The sequence below is a fragment of the Typopeltis vanoorti genome, chromosome 10 (genome assembly GCF_054136105.1).
Source record: "Typopeltis vanoorti isolate ZY-2024b chromosome 10, IOZ_Tvanoo_1.0, whole genome shotgun sequence".
Lineage (NCBI taxonomy): Eukaryota > Metazoa > Arthropoda > Arachnida > Uropygi > Thelyphonidae > Typopeltis > Typopeltis vanoorti.
Window position 1 is genome coordinate 13,293,457 of NC_143558.1, and position 26,129 is coordinate 13,319,585.

The 26,129-nt window shown below is 37.8% G+C and overlaps 1 protein-coding gene across 3 annotated transcripts in view; it reads right to left on the reverse strand.

The window, feature by feature from the left end:
- Nucleotides 1–26,129, reverse strand: part of RyR (Ryanodine receptor) — a 1,703,288-nt gene that overhangs the window by 837,283 nt on the left and 839,876 nt on the right. For all 3 annotated transcript variants that reach the window (XM_090399345.1, XM_090399347.1, XM_090399344.1), the window contains exon 59: nt 20,332–20,498. In XM_090399345.1, the coding sequence (XP_090255471.1) occupies nt 20,332–20,498 (167 nt within the window). The remainder of the gene's footprint in view (nt 1–20,331; nt 20,499–26,129) is intronic.

The window sequence follows — 26,129 nt, forward strand, 5'->3', positions numbered from 1 at the left end:
AGGTCCCTACCTAACAATATAGCCGATAAAATACGACTAGAAACTAAAAATGTACTGAACGCTAAGAAAACCATACCGAACAATCTCACAAAAACAGAACTAGCAGCAATTAAGTCATTAAAAGCCAAAGAAAACATAATAATAACATATAAGCATATAAGCTGGTAAATTATAACCCAACAAAAAAGGATAAAACAGAGAAACTACTCAAGTCCGTCACTTCTTGGCCACCAGTCATGGTTAAAAAACTCAAACACCAATACGTCATTTCCCCCCCCCCCCCCCCCAAATATATGGGGTCCCGAAAATACACAAACAAAATGTGCCTCTTCGACCAATCGTGGAAGGAATAGACAGTCCCAATTACCACTAAGCCAAGAAATTAGGCAACATTCAAGGAGTTGGTAGGTCATTCCCCCTCCTACATAAAAAACACACAACACTTTATAAACCAAATTAAAAAATTAACACTCGACAAAGATGACTTATTAGTCATTTTCGACGTTTCTGCCCTTTTCACTAATGTCCCCATCAATGACACAATTCTCATACTACAGAACAAATTTCTGCCCGACATTACGGCCCTCTTTGCCCACGTACTACAGTCCGGTTATTTCGTGTAGCAAAACAAATTTTACCTACAAAAAGAAGGTACAGCCATGGGCTCACCACTATCCCCCCAATCGCTAACTTCTACATGGAAACTTTTGAGCAAAGGGCTCTTGATTCCGCCATGCTAAGACCGACAGTCTGGCTTAGATATGTTGACGACGTATTCGCGATCTGGCCGCACGGGCGACAAATGCTAAACACATTCCTTAGCCACCTGAACAAACAACACGAACGCATACAATTTACCATTGAAATAGAAAATCAAAATCTGATCCCGTTTCTAGACACACTAGTCACATGTCTTCCTTCAGGCAGTCTATCCTTCACGGTTTACCGAAAACTGACACACACTGGCCAATACATACATGCTAGTTCATACCACCACCACCACCCATCACAAAAATATGGAGTCATTAACACCCTTAAAAACAGAGCTACAACAATTTGCTCTAACCAACAAGCCCTGAAACAAGAACTAAAAATCATCTATAATGCAAAACACATCTCCTTGCAGATATGTCTATTGTTATGCATTAAGGGAAGGGCCACTACCCAGACCGGTTTCGACCTTTATTGAGGTCTCTTCAGTGGGAGCCAGGCCCAAGTCGAGATATCAGGCAGAAGCATTTGCAGGTCATCTCCACCTATAGGAATTGCCAATTGGTGTGCCACCCTTAATGCATAACAATAGACATATCCGCAAGGAGATGTGTTTTGCATTATAGGAGATACTAGGATAGGAGTGTTGGTAGCTTGCTCCACCTTTGCAACGAGTTGCCCTAGTGTGTACCACCTTAACCCAGTCCTGAAGATACTTTCAGGCGCAAACTTTGTTTGCTCACACTTGGATAAAGGATTAAACTAAATTTATTATACTCTAACCAAGTGGAAAATAAACTTTCAACATCTTTCTCTAAATCCAGAGTAATTTATTAAAAAAGGGTGGCACACCAATTGGCAATTCCTATAGGTGGAGATGACCTGCAAATGCTTCTGCCTGATATCTCGACTTGGGCCTGGCTCCCACTGAAGAGACCTCAATAAAGGTCGAAACCGGTCTGGGTAGTGGCCCTTCCCTTAATGCATAACAATAGACATATCCGCAAGGAGATGTGTTTTGCATTATAGGAGATACTAGGATAGGAGTGTTGGTAGCTTGCTCCACCTTTGCAACGAGTTGCCCTAGTGTGTACCACCTTAACCCAGTCCTGAAGATACTTTCAGGCGCAAACTTTGTTTGCTCACACTTGGATAAAGGATTAAACTAAATTTATTATAAAAATCATCAGCGACACATTCATAGATAATGGCTATAACAAAAATACTATTAATATAATACTCCATAAAACAACAACAAAAATGAATCTAGATTACAGTAAAACCATAGACATCCCATACATTAAAGGGTTATCAGAAAAAATCAACAGAATCCTACAACATTATAACCTCAATGCCACCTTTAAACCACCCACTAAACTTAAAACCATATTCAACTCCTCTAAGGATCCTCTCCTCCCATTAGCACATCCTGGAGTCTATTGCATCTGCTGCAACTGTAACTTACCGTACATTGGTGAAACAGGACGGACAATCCCTATACGTAAGAAAGGACACATTAAATATAACCATTATAGTGAAGCAGGCTTCTCAGACCATGCACTCAACACCTTACACCAAATCAACTGGAAAAGCACCCGCTCTTTACACCGCACAAAAACCTGTTACCTGTTACGAAAGGAAATTTAAGGAAGCCTGTGAAATCCTGATAAACCACCCAAATATCAACAACAAAGATGGCATGAAAATTCCAAGGATCTGGATGGCACACATTCAGCTTACCTAATATATAAGATGCAGCATAAATCAGGACTGTAGCCAATCTTCAGCTAGTATTAGAAACCATTCCATACCAACTGGCTGGAATGTACAAATATAATCATAATGTTAACATATGTATATAGATAGATACTTGTTGTTGTGCCAAATGTATTTCTACAACCAACAGATAACACTAATAATAGGACTCTAGCGTTGATTTTTTTTTTTTCACCAGAGGTCAGGCCAACAATTGTTGTAGCGGTTGGTCAGTATCTTTAACAAACCAGTTTGATTGTAGTGTAGCTTGTTTTCTGTGTATAGTTGTATGCTTCAGATGATGACCTTGACATAAAGGTCGAAAAGTCGAACGTAGATTTTAGTTATATTAAACTAAAATTTTTATTCAAACACGGTAGTTATCTCCATAATTTTTAAAAAATGCATTCAGATCACCATGTAAGCTTAAAAGAAAAGAAAACATGTCCTCCCTTTAGCAAATCTGTGCTGTCCATCAAAGATGATACTATTGTTGTCCACTCAATTCTGGATCCTAGTTCTCACCAGCTTCTCAAACAACTTAACCACAGCACCTGACACACAGATAGGCCATTAATTTGATGCTTGAGTTCTATCACCTCCCTTATGAAGCATCACAATCTTGCCCTCCTTCTGTTCTGCTCCTTAGGAACTTGACCCAATGCAAGACTCATATTAAAAAAATATGTCAAGGCAGATGTCAACTCTCTGGCATATTCCTTCAGAATACATGGTTATATATTATCAAGTCCCACAGCCTTATTAACATGAAATTTGCTCAACTCTCCATACCTCTTGCTCACTTACAATCAGTCTCTCCTCCCCATCATCAATTACTCTCAATCTCTCCATGAAATTGTGAGTAGTTGATGTCACATTCATAAGAATGAAAGACCTTTATGAACTGCTCATTAAGTATCTCCACCATATCTTCTGCAGCAGTTGTTTTTATGCTATTTCCTCCAATCAATGTCATCCTTCCATAATCAATATTTTTTTTGCTGGCTACATGTCGAAAAAACTCTCTAGGATTCTTTTTGGTTTCATTAGCTAACTGCTGCTCATACTTCACTTTTGCTATCCTTACTAACCAAATCACCCTCCTTCCCTGGTCTTTGTAATCCTCATGTAATTGGTTATTACCACTTCTCTTATCTGCCTCCATAATGTCCTTTTTCTCTGTATCACATGCTTATTTATTTCATTCATCCATTTCACACCTACCTTATTTAATCTTCTGACTCTTGGAATACATTTAGACATTGCTTCTACTAGATAGTTTTTGAATATCCCCCAAGCTGCTTTGATTTCTTTTCCAGCTAACTCCTCATTCTGTGATACACATGCAAGCTGTCTCTTGAGCTCTTTAATCACCACCCTTGTGGTTCCACATATACCCTTATCTCAAAGAGATCCTCACACTGCTGCCAAACATCCAGGTAATCACTTCATGGTAACGCTCACCAATTGGAGGGTGATTAAAACCTCATTTATAATTACTTCCTTAATGAGATAATCAAATCCAAGACCCTCAATCCTCGTGTGCCCTCTGTTACATACTGCCTGAGGTACTTGTCCCTCAGAAACTCAAGAAACTCATTTTCTTTACTTCCAGTTGCTATCTTCATCCCAGTGAATACTGCCATAATGATCACCATTTTCTTATTTGCTTGGCTAATTTGATTATGCATTTCATAGTCACTACCATTCACATTACCAGGTTTTTAATACAACATCCAACTAAGTATTTCATTCTATTCACCTCTATCTCACCCCACACTGCCTCAAAATCATGGCACTATTTTCCTCCTGCATGTCTACTTTGTATGGACAACTCTTTTTTTATCATCAATAGCATCCCTCTCTCTCTTTTTACCCTTTCTGTCCTCATGAAACACATCATACCCTTCCATCTCTGTTCTTGTCAGTATATGTCATACTCATACTACTATGTCTCACTTATTTCAACAATTTTTGGGTGAACAGACTCAGTTAATGCAACCATTCGTAGAGAAACACAGCAGCATATCCCTGGATCTATAGCTAGTTTCACTGATAATACCCCTTATTTGACGTGACTTCTCCATGCTTAACTCGAGCAATTTCTTCTTTTCCTTATTCATCTTTCTCATATCAAATCCAACTGCTTTCCCTTGATCCCAGGTCATCCCTTCCCTTTTTGTCCACTCATGCATCACATCTTCTTGGAGCATCTATCTACCTTTCTCATGCTGTGTTCCTCTGTCCACCTTGTGCCTCCCCATTTCCCTCTCTGTTTTGCACACCTGTTCTCTCATTCTCTATACTCATGATGCTCAATTCTTCATTCATAACCACCTCTTCAATCTGCCTCCTATTACTCTCCTATTCTTACACATTGCTTACCACCTGATCAGATTTATTCTCTACACTCACTTCTCTATCTTCCAACAGCAGCAGTCTCTCCAAGTGACTCACACCAAAAAATTACTCAAATGCATTCATCGCTCCTATACAGTTCACTTTGTCCTTCAAACTTTAACACACATTAACAAACTGCACTCCTTTCTCCTCACACATTTCCGCTAACACATCATTCATAATCCTTACTCTCCGACTTATTTCAGCACTGTCATACCTGGGTAACACGCTTACTACCTTTCCTATCATGCTATTCTCTTTTATCCATCTCAACAACCTCCTGATATCCAATCTGACATGTTGCAGTCAAGCTATTTGTACCTATTACAACTACCAAACTCTTTTCCTCTCTTACTTTTCATATCTAATGCCTCAATCACTCTATTCATTTGAACTATGATTTATCAGATAATGATAAATTATTAGTATTACCTGGAATTGAAAATGTAAATCAGATAATGCTAATTGAGATTTTTCTACTCATATTTAATTCACATATTCTGAATTCTGCTATTTAAAACAGCAACTGAGAAAAAGCAAATAATAACAAAATTATCAAATTTTCATTCAAGGTTAATTTTTTTATATATTATTAACAACAAACAACCATGGAGTTCCTGCTAAACTCTTCTCTATCTGCACACACCACACTCTCGGGTAAAGCATTCTTCTGCTCTTCAACATACAACCACTCTCTCTTATCATTCTCTCCTTATATAGCTTCGACGAATGATCTTTTGTTTTACTTCATCTCCCTCTAATCTATGAAAACATTTCTTCCTCACATTTATCTAGCCCCAACCCCCCCAACCTAATCAAATCAAATCTAAATTGTATGTCTCAATTATGGTTTGCTAGGAGGCTTATGAAAGAAGGCTCTGGATTCAGATCTGTTTTTTTTTTACTAATTAATTGCGACGATATTTGTGTGTGTGTGTGTGTGTGTGTGTGTGTGTGTGTGTGTGTGTGTGTGTGTGTGTGTGTGAGAGAGAGTTGTGGTAGAAGTTGTGCACTTGCAGTGTATTGGCTTTTTCTTTAGGTTTGTACATAAAACTGTTAAACTTAAAGCAAGATATACTGACCAGCATCAAAAGCAAGATGGCTCAGGTTTTCCTTAAAAGAGTTAAATTTCGTTTCGTGAAATGTAAGGTGTGCTATTTTACTCATGGGATCATGTCAATATATTAAGGATTTTTAAGGTGAATGTTAGGAGGGTGGTGTGTTTGTGAAGTGTGATTTGAATGTAGAGTTGTGTTGAATAGCAGTAGGGAGAAGGACAGAAAACTGACAGTCAATGAATAGGAAGTGTTTAGAATATCAAGTAACCTTGGTGTTAACAAGGCCATGGGACATGAAATGATATCAGAACATGTATTATGTGTAAAAGAGCTGCTGGTTCCCTTCACTTGGTTGTTCAACACAAGTTCCACAACAAGAACAGTCCCAGAAGAATGGAAAGAAGGAAAAATAGTACAGCTGCATAAGGGAAATCTAGGTCAGTAGTGTCAATCTATAGGCCAGTGTGTATATCAAGTGCAATAATGAAGGTGTTAAAGAAGTTAGTCAGAGACAGAATACAAATCTGAACTGATGAGAATGGAAATTTTTCAAGAGAGCAACATGAGTTTGTTAAGGAGAGGTTATTATTATTATTATTCAGGCCTCCATGGAGTCAAAGGCTCATCATGGGCAGTCCTTCCTAAGAATATAAATTCTGTCAAGACTCATCGAGGGGAGCCCCCCCCCATTAGAAACACAAAGTCTATCATACCACTCGTTAAGCTCATTGACCGTTCTCGCTCTCACCACTCCATCAGGCAATGTATTCCACGGTTCAACCACCCTAACCATGCAAAGAAACCACTCCTCATCCTCTTGCTCACAGTTTCCTTTTGTAATTTCCATGGATGGGCTCTTGTCATCACTCCTTCCTGCTGTTCAACCAAGTGAAAGAACTCCCCAGTGTCAACCCTGTAACCACCACTCAACACTTTAAACGTCTCAATCATATCACCTCTCCTTCTATCACCAAACTCTGCAGAACACATTCCTTCAGCCGTTACTCATAACCAAAATTATACAGTCCTGAAAGCATCTTTGCCATCCGTCTTTGTACCCTTTCCACAGTTAATTTATCCCCTTCAAATCCTGGGGACTAAATCTGAGAATAATAGTCTAAGTGTGATCTGATCAGAGACTTATACAATGGAATGATAACCCTTTTATCTGTGCAGGTCAGTGTCCTCCTTATAATTGCAGCAATCCCCTGTGTTACCTTCACCACCTTTGCAATATATTTCCTAATTTTCAGGTTTCTATCAATCATCAACCCCCAGATCTCTTGTCTCTCCGACTTCCTCCAGTATAACTCCTCCCATAGAGTATGCAGCATCCCATCGATGTTTACCAAACCTCACGATCTTACATTTTGCTGCATTAAACTGACACCCCCATTTATTTGCTCATCTATCTAGCTTATTCAAATCCTCTTGCAGGGCTACCACATCTGCATATTACTAATAATCCTTTTCAGATTCGCATCATCCGCAAACAACTGAATATCCCCTTGCAATCCACTGGCAATGTCATTGATATAAAGGTTAAACAATATAGGTCCTAGTACTGAGCCCTGTGGGGCCCCACTTATAACCCTCTGCATCCTTGAAACTCCTCCACCATACACAACACCTATCAGACAGCCAATCCTGAATCCAGTCAACCAATCTGACATCCAGACCCATGTGCTGCAACTTAAATATCAGCTTATCATGTGGCACCGTGTCAAATGCCTTCGTTAAGTCTAAGAAAATTGCGGTATATGCCTTTCCCTCATCTAATGTTCTTGTAACTTTATTATAAAAGGCCAGCATATTGCTAAAACAAGAGCGCCCTTTCACAAATCCATGTTGACTCTCACTGATAACATTACCCTCATCTGCCCAATGCTGTATACGGTCCCTCACTACTTTCTCCAAGATCTTAACAACTACTGATGACACACAAATTGGCCTATAATTAGACACTTCTACTCTGTTACCACCTTATGCAATGGCACTATCTTACCTTCCTTCCATTCCATGGGCACCTTTCCCACAGACAGACTTTCATTGAAAAGCCAGGTTAAAGGCACTGTCAGTTCCCTAGCACATTCTCTCAAAACTCACGGTGAAATATCATCCAGTCCCAAAGCTTTACTGACATCCAATGTATTCAGTATCTGAAACATACTCTCCTCCTGTACCTATAAACCTCAAACCTGCCCTATCCCTCTAGCATTTAAACTGACTCCTCCAGGATGAAATACTCAAATAAAGTGTTCATTGACCAATTCCACTATGTCCTCTGCATCAGTCACTCTATTCCCATTTTTATCCCACAATGTCTTTCTTCCACAGTCATTTCTCCTCCTACTGGCCACATATCTAAAAAATTCCCTAGAATTTTCCTTGGATCTGAGGGCCAATCTTTTCTCATATTCCAGTTCACCTTCCTTATCACACTAGTCACTCTTCTGGCTTGTGTCTTATATTCTTCATGCATCTTCTCTTCACCTGTCTCCTTATATCTCCTCCATAGCCTCTTTTTCGCATGCAATTCCTGTTTAATATTGTTTGTCATCCACTCATTGTATACATCTTCACTTATTGTATACAACTTACCATTGCTGCTAACAAATATTCTTTCACAATTTCCCATGCACTAATGATATCCCGGCCCTCCAAATCCTCCCTCCATGAAACTTCCCGAAGTTGACATCTAAGACTATTATAATCACCTACTTTATAATTCTGCATAAGTTCCTGTCTCTTAGATACCCCTACATGTCTATTCATTTTCCAAGTCAAAATCATATGGTCACTCTCTCCAACTGGTGGGACAGATGTCATCTCAGTTATTATCAACTCTTCTGATTCTATAACCAAATCCAAAACTTGAAAATCTTGTTCCCTCCGTTACATGTTGCCTAAGACATTTGTCCCTCAAGAATTCTAGATATTCCATTCCCCTATTGCTACATGCATCTTCCTCTCTCCAATTTATACTGCTGTAGTTAAAATCTCCCATAACAATCGTTCTTCTTGCACTTGCCAAACTGAACTGTCTGTACATCTCCTGGTACCCATCCTCTGTGCTCCTGGGTCTGTAGCAACACCCCACTAAATATCCTGTCTTGCCCACCTCTACCTCACACCATATGCTTTCAAAATGATTAGTGTCACTGTCTTCCAAAGTCTCCACTCTTAGAGGACATAGGTCGTCACTTATCATAAGCGGTACCACACCTCCACGCTTTTCCCTCCTATCCTGCCGAAAAATGATGTATCCAGCGACTTCTATTTCTGTTATTATATCCTCTTCTGTCAACCACGTCTCAGTGATCCCAATAATTTTTGGCCAGGCTGATGCTATCTGCACCACCAATTCCTCTCCCTTATTCTGGATACCCCTGGCATTAGTATAAAGCATATAAATGCCATTGTTTCTATACCCAGCATTATCCCCTCTAGACTCCACTGGGTTCAGTGTTACCTGATGTCGATTCCCTTCTCCCACGTATCCATTTCCACAAGCGGCCACCCCTGCTATCATCCTCCCTGGGACACACTGACTCGTTCAGAACAGCAATCTTTCCAGATGCCTACGTTCTTCCTCATTCAAATGTAAGCGGTCTCTCGCATATCCTTTCTTTCCTCAAACGCACTCCAAGCATCCACATATACCAGTCCTCTCTTGTCACACATTCTAGCTATTATGTCATTCAATATTACTGCTCTTCTGCTCAGCTCATTCATTATCATACCTAGGCATATGCACACTATTTTTCCTCTCTCTGTCTTCTTCCGTACAGCCTTGAGCAAAAATCTCATATCTCTCGCTGCCCGACTTACATTACCACTCAAGTCATTTGTTCCTACAATCACAATCATCATCATCTCATCCACCCTTTCATGCTTTAGTAATTTTGCTACATTTCATAATAGCATAACTAATATATTGGATGGAGGAGATGTTTATGCAGCAATTTATTTGGAATTTGATCAAGTACAACATAATAAACTACTGTTGAGAATGAACAGAATGGGGATGGAGAGGCATTTGTTAGCAGGGTTATGGGGATTATTGATTAATGGGAGCCATTGAGTTGTGCATGGAGGTGCAGTGTCATGAAAAAGGAAGGTGACAAGTGGGGTGCCACAGGTTTTTCTGTTTGGAGACCACTGTTGTTTGACTTATATATCAGTGATGTAATTCACAGTGTTAAAGGAGATATTCATTTGTCTGTTGATAATGCTAAATTAGCAAACAAATGAATATCTCCTTTCTCCAATCACCTACCTATTCAAATCAACTTGTTGCTGTTACAAGGTGATTTGAATAGGTAGGGCTGAAGAATGGGGATGTCATTTCAGTGTTGCTAAGTATAAAGTCATGCACTTTGGCGAGAGATGATGGAATGAGCTTTACCATACTGGAGGAACTTTGCTTCACGAAGTGTAGGAGGCAAGGGATATCTGGAGATCTTTGTGACCAGGGAACTGAAGTTCAGAGGACATACTGTGAGAATTATAAGAATTATATTAATGATAAGGAAATATTAGAGAGAGAGAGAGAGAGTGTGCATAGGTGAATAATTAAGACTGTCTCAGGACTATGGAATATTGAGTATAGATCGAGGAAATGTGGCCTTCAGAGCTTGTCAGAAGGAGAATTAGTGATATGACTGAGACATATAAGTTGATGAGAGGAGCCTATCAAAAAGATACAGGGAAATTATTGCATAGGATAATGGATGATGCAAGAATGAGTGGTCACTTGTCACTATAGATTTTTTGCTTGGTGAGTGGAATGCATTACTGGAGCAGGTAGTGAGTGTTCCAACAGTGAACGTAGGCAAGGTATGACAATTATTGTGGTCTAAGAGCTTTCAACCTATTGCACTGTCTTAGGATTCCATGGAGGCTTGGAAATAATGCCAATACTATTCTCCTTTTATTACTCACACGGCTCTGCAAATGGTATTCTTTCAATTTGCAAAACATACATTCTAGAGACCTAAAGTTACATTTATTTATTCTTCCCATTTCCTGGGAAGTGTGATAAATATACATTTCCCACAGACAGGCATTCTATGATCTCTCACCTGACACATTTCTAACTACCAGGATGCATATATGTCGCAAGTATAACAAAACAAACAAACAGTATAACAAATGTTTCCAACTTTCTGGAGCAATGAGAGAATGAGGCATAGAAGTTGCAAATATCAATCCACTTTGCATTTTTATTATGCCATACAACCTTGGATGGGAGAGGATATGTGCATGCTGTTCCATTGGGAAAGAGATAAGCACTAGATTATGGTTTAAATGCACTTAGAAGGGGCAATAGTAAAGAAGACGTCTAGGTTGTTTGAAGAGCAATTGGAATTATATACACTAACATCCAAAACCTAAAGATAAACACTATTTCTGAAGATTACAACCACAAATTCAGGAGAATCAGCTTTCATGACATTTTGTATAACTGATGATTTCGAGTAGAAAGTGGGTACACATTCAAATTTTCAAATTGTATGCAAAAGGGACATGTGGTAGCATTCAACAGGCTAAAAGTATGGAGAGTGGTATGCATGAGGAGTGCTTGGCTGGTGGGACAATAGAAAGAGTGGCTTTAGCAATAAAGAGAGGGCATGAAGTAGACAAGATGATAGTTATGGTGGGTACAAATGACCTGAGTGGTGATATAAATCGGGTAGGAAAAGATTTAAGAACATTGTTAGATATTGTGAAGAGGAAAAATGTCAATGGGAGGATAGTGGTGTGTGTGCTGCCTCATTTTGACAATTACGAGTTAAGTAGACGAGCGATGATAACACAGTCCAACACAATTTTTGCTGACTTTTATATGAGACTTGTTTTTTTACTAATTTGGGTGTGCTGATTTCAAATATCAAACCCATTTTTCTCTATCATGTCAGGTTTTTCCTCTATGGCATTTTCTTTTTGCTAATTTGATAGTTTTAAGGAGGCAGCACTATTTAGAGGATCAAAAAAATCGATTTTTTAATATTATTTTCCGAAAGTATGTACTTTTAAAAATCTGTTCCTAACTTTTTATCAAGAAATTCGAAACATTCCCAAAGATATAGCCTATTATTCAAAGTAGTGCGCAGATCAGAATCGGAGCGCCCACCGCTCTCGCTTGTTAGTAAACGAATAAATGCGTTTACTAACAAGCGAGAGTTAGTAAACGCATGCAATGGCACGTACTGGCGCTTTGAATGGGAGAGAGGCCGATAATTAGATACATAACTACTTAACAATATTCATTAAAAATTACAAGAATATTTATAAAAAAATAACAATTTTACTTACACATGAGTTTCAGGGAATAAATTTTTGAACTGAACAAAACTGAACACACAGCAATTTCTGCTGTGTATACAGTTTTGGCAATCTCTTTGAATATTCCAACAGTAGTCGGCAATCATGTGAGAATCCCATCTTCCTTGGTACCGATCTTCCATAGTTTTTAAGTCTTCATGAAATCTTTCGCCTTGTTCATCACTTACAGCACCTAAATTCTCGGGAAATCTATCAAGATGACTGTATAGGAAATGAAGCTTTATGCTCATGTTGCAACCTAGGTGCTGGAAATTTTCAAGCAATGTTTCCACTAGATCTTTGTAATTGCACGCTTTTTTGTTTACAAGAAAATGATTCGCAACCATCGTAAATAAAGTCCAGGCCTCTTTCTCAATTTTGTTCATAGAGTTGATGAAATTTGGGTCTCTCATTAAAGTTCTAATTTGCGGTCCATCAAATACACCGGCTTTAATTTTTTCATAACTAAGTCGTGAAAATTTGTCACATATGTATCGGAAACAGTCACCTTGTAAATCTAAAGCTTTAACATACTGCTTCATAAGACCTAGTTTGATGTGTAGAGGTGGAAAAATGATTTTTTCTCTGTCGATTAAAGGTTGATTTATAACATTCTGTTCTCCAACATTTAAGGATATTCTAAGAGGCCAATCTTTCTGACTCCAGTGTTGGTTTCTAGCTCGACTATCCCAGAAGCATAGAAAACACGGAACCTGTGTACATCCTCTTTGAAAGGTAAGTAAAAAGTTCACCATTTTAAGATCCACACAGATGATCCAGTTATGGTCTGTATATTTTAATAACTTCAGAACCTTTTTAATGTTCTCATATGTTTCCTTTAAGTGGACTGAATAGCCAATAGGAATTGAGCCATATACATTCCCATTGTGTAGTAAGACACACTTGAGACTTCTGCTTGAACTATTGATAAATAAACGCCACTCATTTGGATGATATTGTACAACACTCATTTCAGTTAGTAAACCCGACACATTGCTACAGTAAACAAATCCACACTCGTGTTTAAAATATTGTACAAGATTACTTTCCCTGCTACGATAAAAAGTTATCTTCATATCTTGCTCCAGTAAGTTTTTTTCATTTAATCTTGAAGCTAACAATTCCAATGATTCCTTTGATAGGCCCAAATCTCTTACTAAGTCATTCAATTGCGCTTGAGTAAAACGTTGCGGCTCAGAACTAGAAATTACATTTTCGTTGTCTAAATCAACATCCGGGTCTTGCTCCTCAAGAACATCTGGCATATCCCGATCATGTTCGTTCTCAAGTAAAGGAAGTCCTTTATAAATTGGCACGGCTATTTCATTGGAATGAGCAACTGGCCGAATTGCTGAGTCGAGATTTGGATACACAATTTTTTTCTTATTCTTCTTATTATAAACAGAAGTCTGAACTAAACAAAAATAGCAATCATCTACATGATTTTTCGGTTCACGCCAAATCATTGGAATGCCAAAAGCTAATTTTTGGCATTTTCCCTTGCTCCACTGTTGTAAATTTTCTACACGACTTACACACTTTATTTGGAGCCCATGAATTGTCCTGATCTGCAAGTTTTATGTCAAAGTATACAAAATACACTTTCTTAATGAAATCAGTGATATTTGTCCTTTGACTGGGAACAGTAAAGCTGCCACAAATGTAGCAGAAGGAATCTACACTATTGACACATTTTCGAGTAATAGACATGATATATTTTCTTCACTGCCGACTAACATACAATTAACAAGACAAAAAAAACCCAGAGACTTTATTGAGACGTTATAAGAGCTCATCATACTTTCACAATCGATTAACAACTGACTGATTTCGATTGTTCTTTGTCCGCTATTACGATTATAGCATTCGTTTGTTTTAGGCAGTTGTCACCCACTTTTCATCACCTAAATTTATTAGGTTGGTTATCGGCCTCTCTCGCATTCAAAGCATCAGTAAGTGCCGTTGCAGGTTCTTACGCATTTATTCGTTTACTAACAAGTGAGAACAGTGAGCGCTCTGATTCTGATCTGTGCACCGCTTTGAATAATAGGCTATATCTTCGGGAATTTTTTGAATTTCTTGCTAAAAAGTTAGAAACAGATTTTTAAAAGTACATACTTTTATAAATTAATATAAAAAAATTTCGATTTTTTTGATCCTCTAAATAGTACTGCCTCCTTAAAACTATCAAAAACTTACAAATTAGCAAAAAGAAAATGCACAGATGAAAAACCTGACGTGATAGAGAAAAATGGGTTTGATATTTGAAATCAGCACACCCAAATTAGTAAAAAACAAGTGTCAGATCATAATCAGCAGAAAAAAATTTTTTTTTGTTGGCCAGTGTAATGAATGATATGACTGCAAGAATGTGCAAAAAAAAGAGGTCTGGAATTTGTTGATGTTTGGAGTGTGTTTGAAGGAAAAAGAGAGTTGAATACTAGAGATGGACTGCATCTGAACATGGAAACACATAAGCGATTGAAGAAGTTATTGTTTTCTGAACAAGTTGAAGTAATTGGACAGGGAAACTAATATTGAAAAGGTTGAGTATAAGAGAAAGAAACTTTAGCACTGATTGTATATTTATTGATCCTTATTTGCAGAATAAATTGCAGAAGGGAGGGGATAAAAATCAGCATGGGACAACTCAAATTAGTGGCTTATATATCAGTTCTAAAGTCGGTACAAGATCTAGAGGGAATCTGCAATTTTTGTATACCAATGCAAGAAGCATTCGAAATAAGAGAGAAGAATTTTTGGCATTAGTCAGTGCAATCTCACCAAAAGTTGAAGGCATTAGTGAAACTTGGCTGTCAGTAGAAGAGTGGTCACTGGAATTGAATGTGATGGGTACAGTATTTTCAGTGAGGATAGAGAAGATAGAACAGAGGGAGAAGTACTGTTGATGATAGCTGATACGTTGCAAGGCCAAAGAAAGTAGTATATCAAGATGATAGACATGTGAATGAGAGTTCATTTGAGGCGGTCTGGTGCAAAATAGTGACCAATACAACCAAATATACAGTTGGATGCTGCTATAGGCCAGGGAGTACAGGGGGAGATGTTGAATTCATGCATCAGCAAATTAGTGCAATGAGTGCAGGTTTAGTGATTATTATGGGTGATTTTAATTATGGTGATATCATTTGGAAGGAGGAAATATCACGTAGCAAAAAGGAAATGGAGTTCATACATCTTCTACGAGATAATTACTTAAACAACACATAACTGAAGGGATACGTGGTGTGAGAGTGTTGGAAGTGGTTATTGGTTCAGAAGTTATATGCTCCTTGTTATCTCCAATTGGTGAAAGCGATCACGTGGTATTGACTTGGGAGGTTGCAAAATCTGTGGATTTTTCTGTTAAGAAGGGGTATATACGGAACTACAGGTTAAGCAATTATATCAAGCTTTGGAGTGAGCTTGCAGCCATCCCATGGCAGAACATACTGCAGGGGAAAGATGTTAGCAGTACATGGGATAAAATCAGCGGGTATCTGAGGAAAGCAACATCAGATTGTGTCCCCATGGTCAGGAAGTCAAACAAGGCAGGCATTATTCATGACTTATTTTTCACGGTATTAACAACACCACAAACACTTTTATCAACAAGGATGTTTTATTAATGCTAATATTTTGCTGATTTTCAACTCAGCATCATCAGAGCACAACACACATGTAAATGCGACAGTGAATGGGTGAAACAATATAATTGCAAAAGACAAAAGATCTAAAGTCCTATTTTTGGCGCCCTCTAATGGAAAAAAAAAAAAAAAAGCAGCAGTTATCCAGGACTTTAGATCTTTTGTCTTTTGCAATTATATTGTTTCACTCACTCACTGTCGTGTTTACATGTGTGTTGTGCTCTGATGATGCTGAGTTGAAAATCAGCGAAATATTAGCGTTAATAAAACATCCTTGTTGATAAAAGTGTTTGTGGTGTTGTTAATACCGTGAAAAATAAGTCATGAATAACCATCAACGCCTAAGCTTATCTGTTAGATTAAAGGCAGGCATTAGATGGATGAGCAGCAGTATCAAGCTTGATCTGCAAAAAAAAAATGATATGGAGAATTTACAAGGAGAAAGGTGATCAGTACACCCATGAGCAGTACAAGGCTCAAGCTAAGAAGGTTACCAGCATAGTAAGAAAAGCCAAATTAGATTATGAGAAGACCTTAGCCAATGAGATCAAGGGTAACCCCAAAGAGTTCTTCCGCTATGTGGCAAGTAAAAGGAAAAATGACTTCGGAAGGATAACTTTAGTGGGTGCTGATGGTATCAAGGTGACAAAATCAGATGTAATAGTCGAGTTACTGAGTGATCAATTTTCAAAAGTCTATCACCCAAGTGAGGATATCTCTGTACTTGTAGCAATAACTAATGGGAGAATTGAAGCTAAGAAATCAGAAGTATTTAATATATTGCAAAATTTAAATGCAAACACTGCTGTAGGCTTAGAGGGAATATCAGCTCGGGTGTTGCGTGAATGTGCAAATGAATTGTCAATCCCTCTTACTTGGATATTTAATTGAAGTTTGAACTCTGGTATGGTCCCTAGGAAGTGGAAGTTAAGCAAAGTGGTTCCTTTGCATAAGGGTTGCTCTAAAACTGCAGTAGTTAATTACAGACCAATCACCATCTCAGGAGTAGTGGTAAAAGTATTGGAAAAGTTGGTTAAAGACAAAATTCAAGAATAGGTGGATTAGGATATGATACTCTATAGAGGTCAACATGGTTTTGTTAAAGGTAGATCCTGCTTTAGCAATCTAATAACTTTTCATAATAGAATGATATCTGAGTTGGACAAAGGAACTGGCTACACAGTGGTACTTCTAGATTTTGCTATGGCTTTTGACAGGATACCCCATGGAACACTGTTATGCAAATTGGAGCAGATGGGAATGGATACTAAATTGGTGATATGGATAGGAGAATGGCTCAGGGAGAGATACCAGAAATTGGTGTATGGAGAAGCCGAGTCCAGGATGAGGCAGGTGACCAGTGGTGTGCCTCAGGGCTTGGTGCTTGGGCCATTGTTGTTTAATTTGCATATAAATGATATAGGAATTGGCTTACTGGGAGATATTCAGTTGTTTGCTGATGATACAAAGTTGGGTAGCACAATAAAAAATCAAGCTGATGTTGAAAGTTTGCAGGATGATTTAAATAAGCTGGTAAAATGGGCAAAAGATAATGGATGTCAGTTCAATGTGGAAAAGTGTAAATCATGCATTTTGGGATTAAAAGACTACCAGCTGTGTACTACATTGATGGAAAGGTACTCCAAGAGATTGATGAGGCTAGGGAATTAGGGGTGTTGGTAGATAGGGAGACGAAGTTCAGAGAACACATTGCTAAGGTGTCCAAGATTGCACATAGGATTACTTGATTGTTGAGGAACACACTTACATCCAGAGATAAAGAGGTTATTATTCCTCTTTATAAGACGTTGATACTTCCACATTTGGATTACTGTGCTCAGGTCTGGTTACCTGGATTCCTTGGAGATGAGGAGGCTGTGGAGAGGGTTCAGAGAAGAGTGACCAAGTTGGTAAGTGATGTAAAAAATGCTCCCTACATTGATAGATTGAGAGCTTGTGGATTGCAGAGGTTGGTTGATAAGCGGAGAAGAGGGGATATGATAGAAACATTTAAATTACTGAAAGGTTTTTATAGGATTGATGCAAGGGAAATGTTTCAGCTGTGTGATAGTGATGGAAGAACAAGAGGTCATCGCTGGAAATTAAAGAAGAGTGTGGTTAACAAGGGTGTCAGAACAAGGTTTTTTGCCTGGAGGGTGGTGAATGAGTGGAATTACCTGACTTAGTTGTGAGCTCTCCATCTGTAAATGAATTCAAGAAGAGATATGAGAGATATTGTTTTGCTAGTTTGGGTCTCCCGTGATGAGTTTACTGACTCCATGGAGATACCTGTAATAATAATAATAATAATAATAAAAGGAACAAGATTGTGCTAAATAAATTGTGTTTGAAGGAAGCTCTTTTTTTGTGAAGGAATACAGTTGAAAACTTGGATGTCTTGTAATGTCTCAAAGACATCATCTAGATGATTTCATGCAAACAAGGAGTATTCATAAGCTTGAAGAAGGTGGTAGAATTACTGATATCAGTAGAGAGTTTGGAATCTCACATAGCATTATAAATCTAAGTTCTGGACAGCATTTCAAACCAGTGGAATGTGTTCCAGACATTTGCTAAGAGGTAGTCCTCACTCTTTCACAGAGCATGAAGACAGATTATTGGTTATAACAGCAAAAGATAATCAACCCACCATGGCAGGTCAGCTTGCAAGTCAGTTCCATTCAAGCATGGATATGTAGATATCTCACAAACTGTTGCAAGACATCTGTGACAAGCAGGCCTATATGTCCAAAGGCTTGTAGTCTACATCCCTTTATTCTCAGCTCAACATAGAGCATGTCACTGGTGTTGTATTCATAAAAATTGTACAAGACACCAATGGGTAAAAATATTCTTTACAGATGAGAGTTGTTTTAGTCTTTCCTCTGATTCTAGATGACATGTGATCTGGTGTGTAAGTGGTACCATCACAAAAATGTTCTTGAATGTGCTGGGGTGATAGTTTGGGAAGCATTACACTTAATGAATGCATTGAGCTACAAGTGCTGGAAAAAGGGACTATGACTGGTGAACAATATTTCAACAAAATTCTTCAACATCATGTTCAACTGTTCCTTGGTGCTGTAGGCAAAGAATTCATTTTTATGGATGATAATCCATTCCACATCATACATGAGCAGGCGAGATACTTTTGGATACTGAGAATAATAATCGAATCAGGTGGCCAGAATGCTCCCCAGATCTCAACCCCATAGAACGCATTTGGGATGCAATAGGGAGATGCATTGTTGCTCAAAATTCCTCTTCAGAAAACAAACGAGGCCTTATCTTTGCTCTGAAGGAGGAGTGGGCTAGTTTGCCTGAAGAACTCCTGAATCATTTGGTGCTAAGCATAATATGATGTGGCGAGAACTGCATCACAAATTGGGGTGGACATATTCCATACTGAACTGTCTCTCCGCATAGTTTTCTGTAAGCACTGTACATTAATTCCTTAACTATGTCCTTAGGAAATTTGTAACTTTTGCCAAAAATGTATTGCAATTTAATTTGTATGAAATGATTTATTTCATACAAATTTATACAAAGAGGAGTATTTGACTGGTAGAATGAAAAACCTAAGAAGGTGGTGAAAGTGCAAATGATGAATGAGTTTAAGGAGTGGTATGATTGATTTTGGACTGACTGGTGTTAATCTCCCATGATGAGTATTGTGACTCCATGTAGGTCAAGAAGATAATAATCATCATCATCAAATTCCTACCATGTACCCTCAAGGGGTGTACAGGATATGATAGTACTACATGAAAAATTTACGTCATTACTAACTTCCTATCTACAATTTTCCTCCAAATTAGCCTGTTACTTGTCAAAACTCCAACATTATCAGATTTTATATTTCTATCGTCTACGGCACTTTGTACTGTATCAATCCACCTATATCTTGGTCTTTCTCTGGGTTGTTTTCCTGAAAACCTGGCAGAGAACACATTTTTATGTTGGAACATGGTGTTAGCAATAACTAGTCTATGTCTTGAGCAGAAATCCAGCAAATATTTGCCATTATTATTAGCTTTGCTCTTTTCTCCAAATTTTCCCAAAATATTTTTTTATATCTGACAATCATTTCCTACTCTGCTATTTAGATCCCCAATAAGGACCAACTTTTCCTTTTTCATTGTGCCAGTTGCTTTCTCTAAAGCCTGAAAAAATTCCTCCACTTCTACCTTAGTAGAACCTTCTGTAGGATCATAGGCACAAATAAGTCTCATTGTCCAGTTCCCCATTCTGATATTTGCCCACATCACTCTACTTGAGACTGCCTGCCATTCAAGAAGATTAGCCTCATATTTAGTGTTGAATACTATGGCTACTCCTTCTTTTCCTTGATTGAAAATACAAAATGATGGTACAAAACGACTTGATAATAATAATAATAATAATAATAATATATATATATATATACAACTTACGAAGAAGTATTAACAGGTTCAGGCAAATAAGGACCATCGGAAGGAGCTGCCTGCTTACTAAGTCCATCATCTTCCACTACTGTGGTCAAAGAGTAATCAGGAGGCAAAGCACAAGCAATAGCAGTTAGACAGGGTAGGGATTTGCTGAACAGTTCAGGATCATATTCCTTAAAGAAAAGGGGAGGAAAAAAAAAATATATATATATATACACACACAACACACATTAAAATGCCAATGCTAAACATGATTGTAGGGACCAAGGAATATTTATTATTTATTTATTTTTTAAATAGTAGATGGTTTACAGTTGTAAAGTAATTGTAAAACAGCACTGATATAGAGATGGGCAGTAGTTACTGCTCATGTCTATAGTGTATTCTCCCCTCCTGATGTGACTTACTTGCAGCAATGGTTGTAGCCATAATTTTCACTAATAACCTCATCACTTAATAAAACGTGTCAATCAATTACATCCATTACCTGGGCATTGAGAATTATTGTGTGATAATAATTCACGTTCAGAGAACATTTCATTGCATTAAGTTGTGTTCATAGCTACAGTTCAAAGCCAAATCTACTTCAGAAAGTGAGAAATGTGTTGTTACTTACAGTATGCATTGAGGCTCTATAATTTTAAATTTTAAACAGAAATATTAGCAAACTAAACCTATACAATATATTTTTATATATTTAAGCCTGCATAATAATTCCAGTTTTTCATATAATTAGTGTTGTTAATGGCAGGACAAAATAAGAAAAACTTCCATACTGTAATATATGGTTCTATTTTGTTTTTTGTTTTTAATTTTAATCTTTGAAAAAAAGAAGGTCATTTTTCCTGTCTTCAAACCCCCCCTCAGAAACATTGTATTAGCTTTTTGTTCTTGAAGAACTTTATCAAAGATACTTACTATGAAGAAAAAAAAAACAATTCTTTTATAAATTAATTGCCTATATGAAATTTTTGAAAAGATTCACTGTTTATTTTCTAAGTCAATTTTTGTTTATCATAATCCTAGTTAGAACTCACTACATATAATGCTTATTATTATTATTCAGGCCTCCATGGAGTCAAAAGACTCTTCGTGGGAGGTCCTTCCTAAGAAACACAAAGTCTATCATACCACTCCTTAAACTCATTGATTGTTCTCGCTCTCACCACTCCATCAGGCAATGCATTCCATGGTTCAACCACCCTCCATGCAAAGAAACCACTCCTCATCCTCTTGCTCACAGTTTCCTTTCATAACTTCCAGGGATGGCCTCTTTTCATCACTGCTTCCCGCTCAACCAAGCGAAAGAACTCCCCAGTGTCAACCCTGTAACGGCCACTCAACACTTTAAAAGTCTCAAACACATCATCTCTTCTTCTTCTTCTTCTATCTACCAAACTCTGCAGTCCACATTCCCTCAGCCGATCCTCATAACTATCATTGTACAGTCCTGAAACCATCGTTGTACCCTTTCCACAGTTAATTTATCCTCTTCAAATCCTGGGGACCAAATCTGAGAACAATAGTCCAAGTGTGGTCTGATCAGGGTCTTATACAATGGAATGATAATTGTTTTTTTTATCTCTGCAGGTCAGCATCCTTCTCATTATTGCAGCAATCCTCTCTGTTACCTTCACCACCTTTGCAATATGTCCCCTAAATTTCAGGTTTCTATCAATCATCAACCCCAGATCTCTTGTCTCCCCTATCTCCTCCAGTATAACTCCTTCCATAGAGTATGCAGTGTCCCATCAATGTTTCCCAAACCTCAAGACCTTACATTTTGTTGCATTAAACTGAAATTCCCATTCATTTGCCCATCTATCTAGCTTATTCAAATCCTCTTGCAGGGCTGCCACATCTGCACTATTACTAATAATCCTTCCCAGCTTTGCATCATCAGCAAACAACTGAATATCCCATTGCAATCCGCTGGCAATGCCATTGATATAAAAGTTAAACAATATAGGTTCCAGTACTGAGCCCTGTGGGGCCCCGATTGTAACCCTCTGCTTCCTTGAAATTGCCCCACCATACACAACTCTCTGATACCTATCGGACAGCCAATTCTAAATCCAGTTGACCAATCTGACATCCAGACCCATGTGCTGCAACTTAAATATCAGCTTATCATGTGGCACCCTGTGCCACATGATAAGCTGATATTTAAGCCTCATCAAATGCCTTCGCTAAGTCTAAGAAAATGGCAGTATATGCCTTTTCCAGATCTAATGCTTTTGTTACTTTATCATAAAAGGCTAGCATATTGCTAAAACAAGAGCACCCCGTCACAAATCCATGTTGACTCTCACATATAACATTACCCTCATCTGCCCAATGCTGTATACGGTCCCTCACTACTTTCTCCAAGATCTTAACAACTACTGATGACACACAAACTGGCCTATAATTAGACACTTCCAGTCTGCTAATGTCCTTATGCAATGGCACTATCTTACCTTCCTTCCATTCCTTAGGAATCTTTCCTGCAGCCAGACTTTCATTGAAAAGCCAGGTCAAAGGCACAGTCAGTTCCCTTGCACATTCTCTCAAAACTTGTGGTGAAATACCATCCAGTCCCACAGCTTTACCGACATCCAGAGTACTCAGTATTTGAAACACACTCTCCTCCTGTACCTGTAAACCTCGAACCTGCCCTATTCCTGTAGCATTAAAACTGACTCCTCCTGGATAAAATACTCCAATAAAGTGTTCATTGAACAATTCCACTATGTCCTCTGCATCAGTCACTCTTTTCCCATTTTTGTTCCACAATATCATTTCTTCCACAGTCATTTCTCCTCCTACTGGCCACATAGCTAAAAAATTCCCTAAGATTTTCTTTGGATCTTAGGGTCAATCTCCTCTCACATTCCAGTTTTGTCTTCCTTACCATACTAGTCACTCTTCTGTCCTGTGTCCTATACTCTTCATGCATCTTCTCTTCACCTGTCTCCTTATATCTCTTCCAAAGCCTCTTTTTCACATGCAGTTACTTATTCCTGTTTAATATTGTTTGTCATCCACTTTACTCCAAATTGTGTCCTCTTGTTCACTTGTGGTATACAACTTACAATTGCTGATAACAAATATTCTTTCACAATTTCCCATGCACTAATGATATCCCGGCCTTCCAAATCCTCCCTCCATGAAACTTCCCGAAGTTGACATCTAAGACTATTATAATCACCTACTTTATAATTCTGCATAAGTTCCTGTCTCTTAGATACCCCTACATGTCTATTCATTTTCCAAGTCAAAATCATATGATCACTCTCTCCAACTGGTGGGACAGATGTCATCTCAGTTATTATCAACTCTTCTGATTCTATATCCAAATCCAAAACTCTTGAAAATCTTGTTCCCTCCGTTACATGTTGCCTAAGACATTTGTCCCTCAAGAATTCTAGATATTCCATTCCCCTATTGCTACATGCATCTTCCTCTCTCCAATTTATACTGCTGTAGTTAAAATCTCCCATAACATGTCTATTCATTTTCCAAGTCAAAATCATATGGTCACTCTCTCCAACTGGTGGGACAGATGTCATCTCAGTTATTATCAACTCTTCTGATTCTATATCCAAATCCAAAACTCTTGAAAATCTTGTTCCCTCCGTTACATGTTGCCTAAGACATTTGTCCCTCAAGAATTCTAGATATTCCATTCCCCTATTGCTACATGCATCTTCCTCTCTCCAATTTATACTGCTGTAGTTAAAATCTCCCATAACAATCGTTCTTCTTGCACTTGCCAAACTGAACTGTCTGTACATCTCCTGGTACCCATCCTCTGTGCTCCTGGGTCTGTAGCAACACCCCACTAAATATCCTGTCTTGCCCACCTCTACCTCACACCATATGCTTTCAAAATGATTAGTGTCACTGTCTTCCAAAGTCTCCACTCTTTTGTACATAGGTCATCACTTATCATAAGCAGTACTCCACCACCATGCTTTCCCTTCCTATCCTGCCGAAAAATGCTGTATCCAGCAACTTCTATTCCTGTTATTGTATCCTCTTCTGTCAACCACATCTCAGTGATCCCAATAATTTTTGGCCAGGCTGATGCTATCTGCACCACCAATTCCTCTCCCTTATTCTGGATACTGCTTATGTTTCTTCACTTGTATAATTTTTCATTATAGAAATAAAACATAAATCTTTATATATGATATTTATCATTTTCAGCTGAAGTTCTTCTCATGAGCCCCTATTTCCCCAAATCATTCATTATGAATTTAAATAAATGGTTATGAAATAAAGTACATTTTGGAAAATCATGGAAACAACAAAGTGTTGAAATATGAAACAAAGTGTTGTGCAACAGCTAATTCCTCTGAATGACATGCAACTACAGCAATATCAATATTAATATCATTGCTATAATTACTTTCAATATTCACTTGGAGGGAAAATAATGAGAATATAATCTTGTGCAAAGATACCAAGCAATTTTAAACCTGGTGGAGTAAAACCAGGTTTAAAATTGCTTGGTATCTTTAACATAACTATACCCAAGTTAAAAATACTTTCTACATAATCTTGTGCACTTGGTTTTGGGAAAAAAAACAAAACAAAACAAAAATACTCTAAATTAAATATCATTCTGAAGAGTTAATGTCTCATGAAGAAAATACCGCATGTTATTATCATTATATAATATATTCTTGCAGCATGTAAAAGAAATACTGCATATTTGAAAAGAATATGTACATTTTCTAATGGTTTGATATCAAGTGGCATTTTTGAAATAACTATACTTTTACATCATCACCAAATTCCTGATGTTGCTATTGTACATATTATTATTATTATTGTAATCTGGAGAAAGTTGGAATGGATTTAACGATGACCTGGATAAGAGAATCATGATGTATATAAAGATGATATGGATAAGAGAATCTTTAATGAATATACATCAAAGATTAATATATGGTCAGATAGAATCTAAGAGAAGGCAAACAATTTCAGATGAATTTCAGATGGAATATTAAAAAAAAAAAAAAAAGACAAAAATAGCTCAGAAGATAATTGGATGTTGCTGACAAACAGAGATAAGGAAGCTATTATTATGGCAGAGCCTCCATAGCTAAGTCAGTATAGATGAAGCCCTTTGGTTGGAAAGACCTGGGTTTGAATCCCGTCTAGGACATATAGAACCTTTATCAAGGATTTTCAACTGAAGGTGAGTTAGCCTGTCCCATATGGAGGTAAAGAGTTTATCCTCCTAGAAACTCAGGTTTTACGTCCCTCAGAACAGGCAAACTGGCCATATGAACACAATTAACATAAATAATACACTTTCTGTAGAAAACAACAGTTGGCTCCTGCCGAGGGGCAGTAAAACCAGTCAAGAAACCAAAGAAAAATGAAGGCTTAACCAAGAGTGAAAGAAAAATCAAGGAGCAAGTTAATATGGCGATTCATTCATTAAAGGTGTGATTGATGAGAGGTTGACAAAATCATGCTTTCCTGGTGAAAATTAATTATGTTAGCAAGGCTATTAGAGCACAAAAGGGTAGGGTAAAAGAAATGATCGTGGTGGCTGGAATAAATGATTTAAAAGGAGAAAAGTATGGCATGAGAGAGAGGACATGATAGAATTACTGAAAATAGCAAAGGAAAAGAGCAAGAGAGTTAAGATAGTGACTCTGTTGAATGGTATGGACAGAGTAGAGCTGAGAAGGTGGGTCATAATAGTGAATGACTTGATGCATAGGATATGCAGGAGGAGTGGTGTGGAGTGAGTGTGGCAAGCAAATGGACTTATACAAGAAGGATGGTTTGCATCTGAATCAATT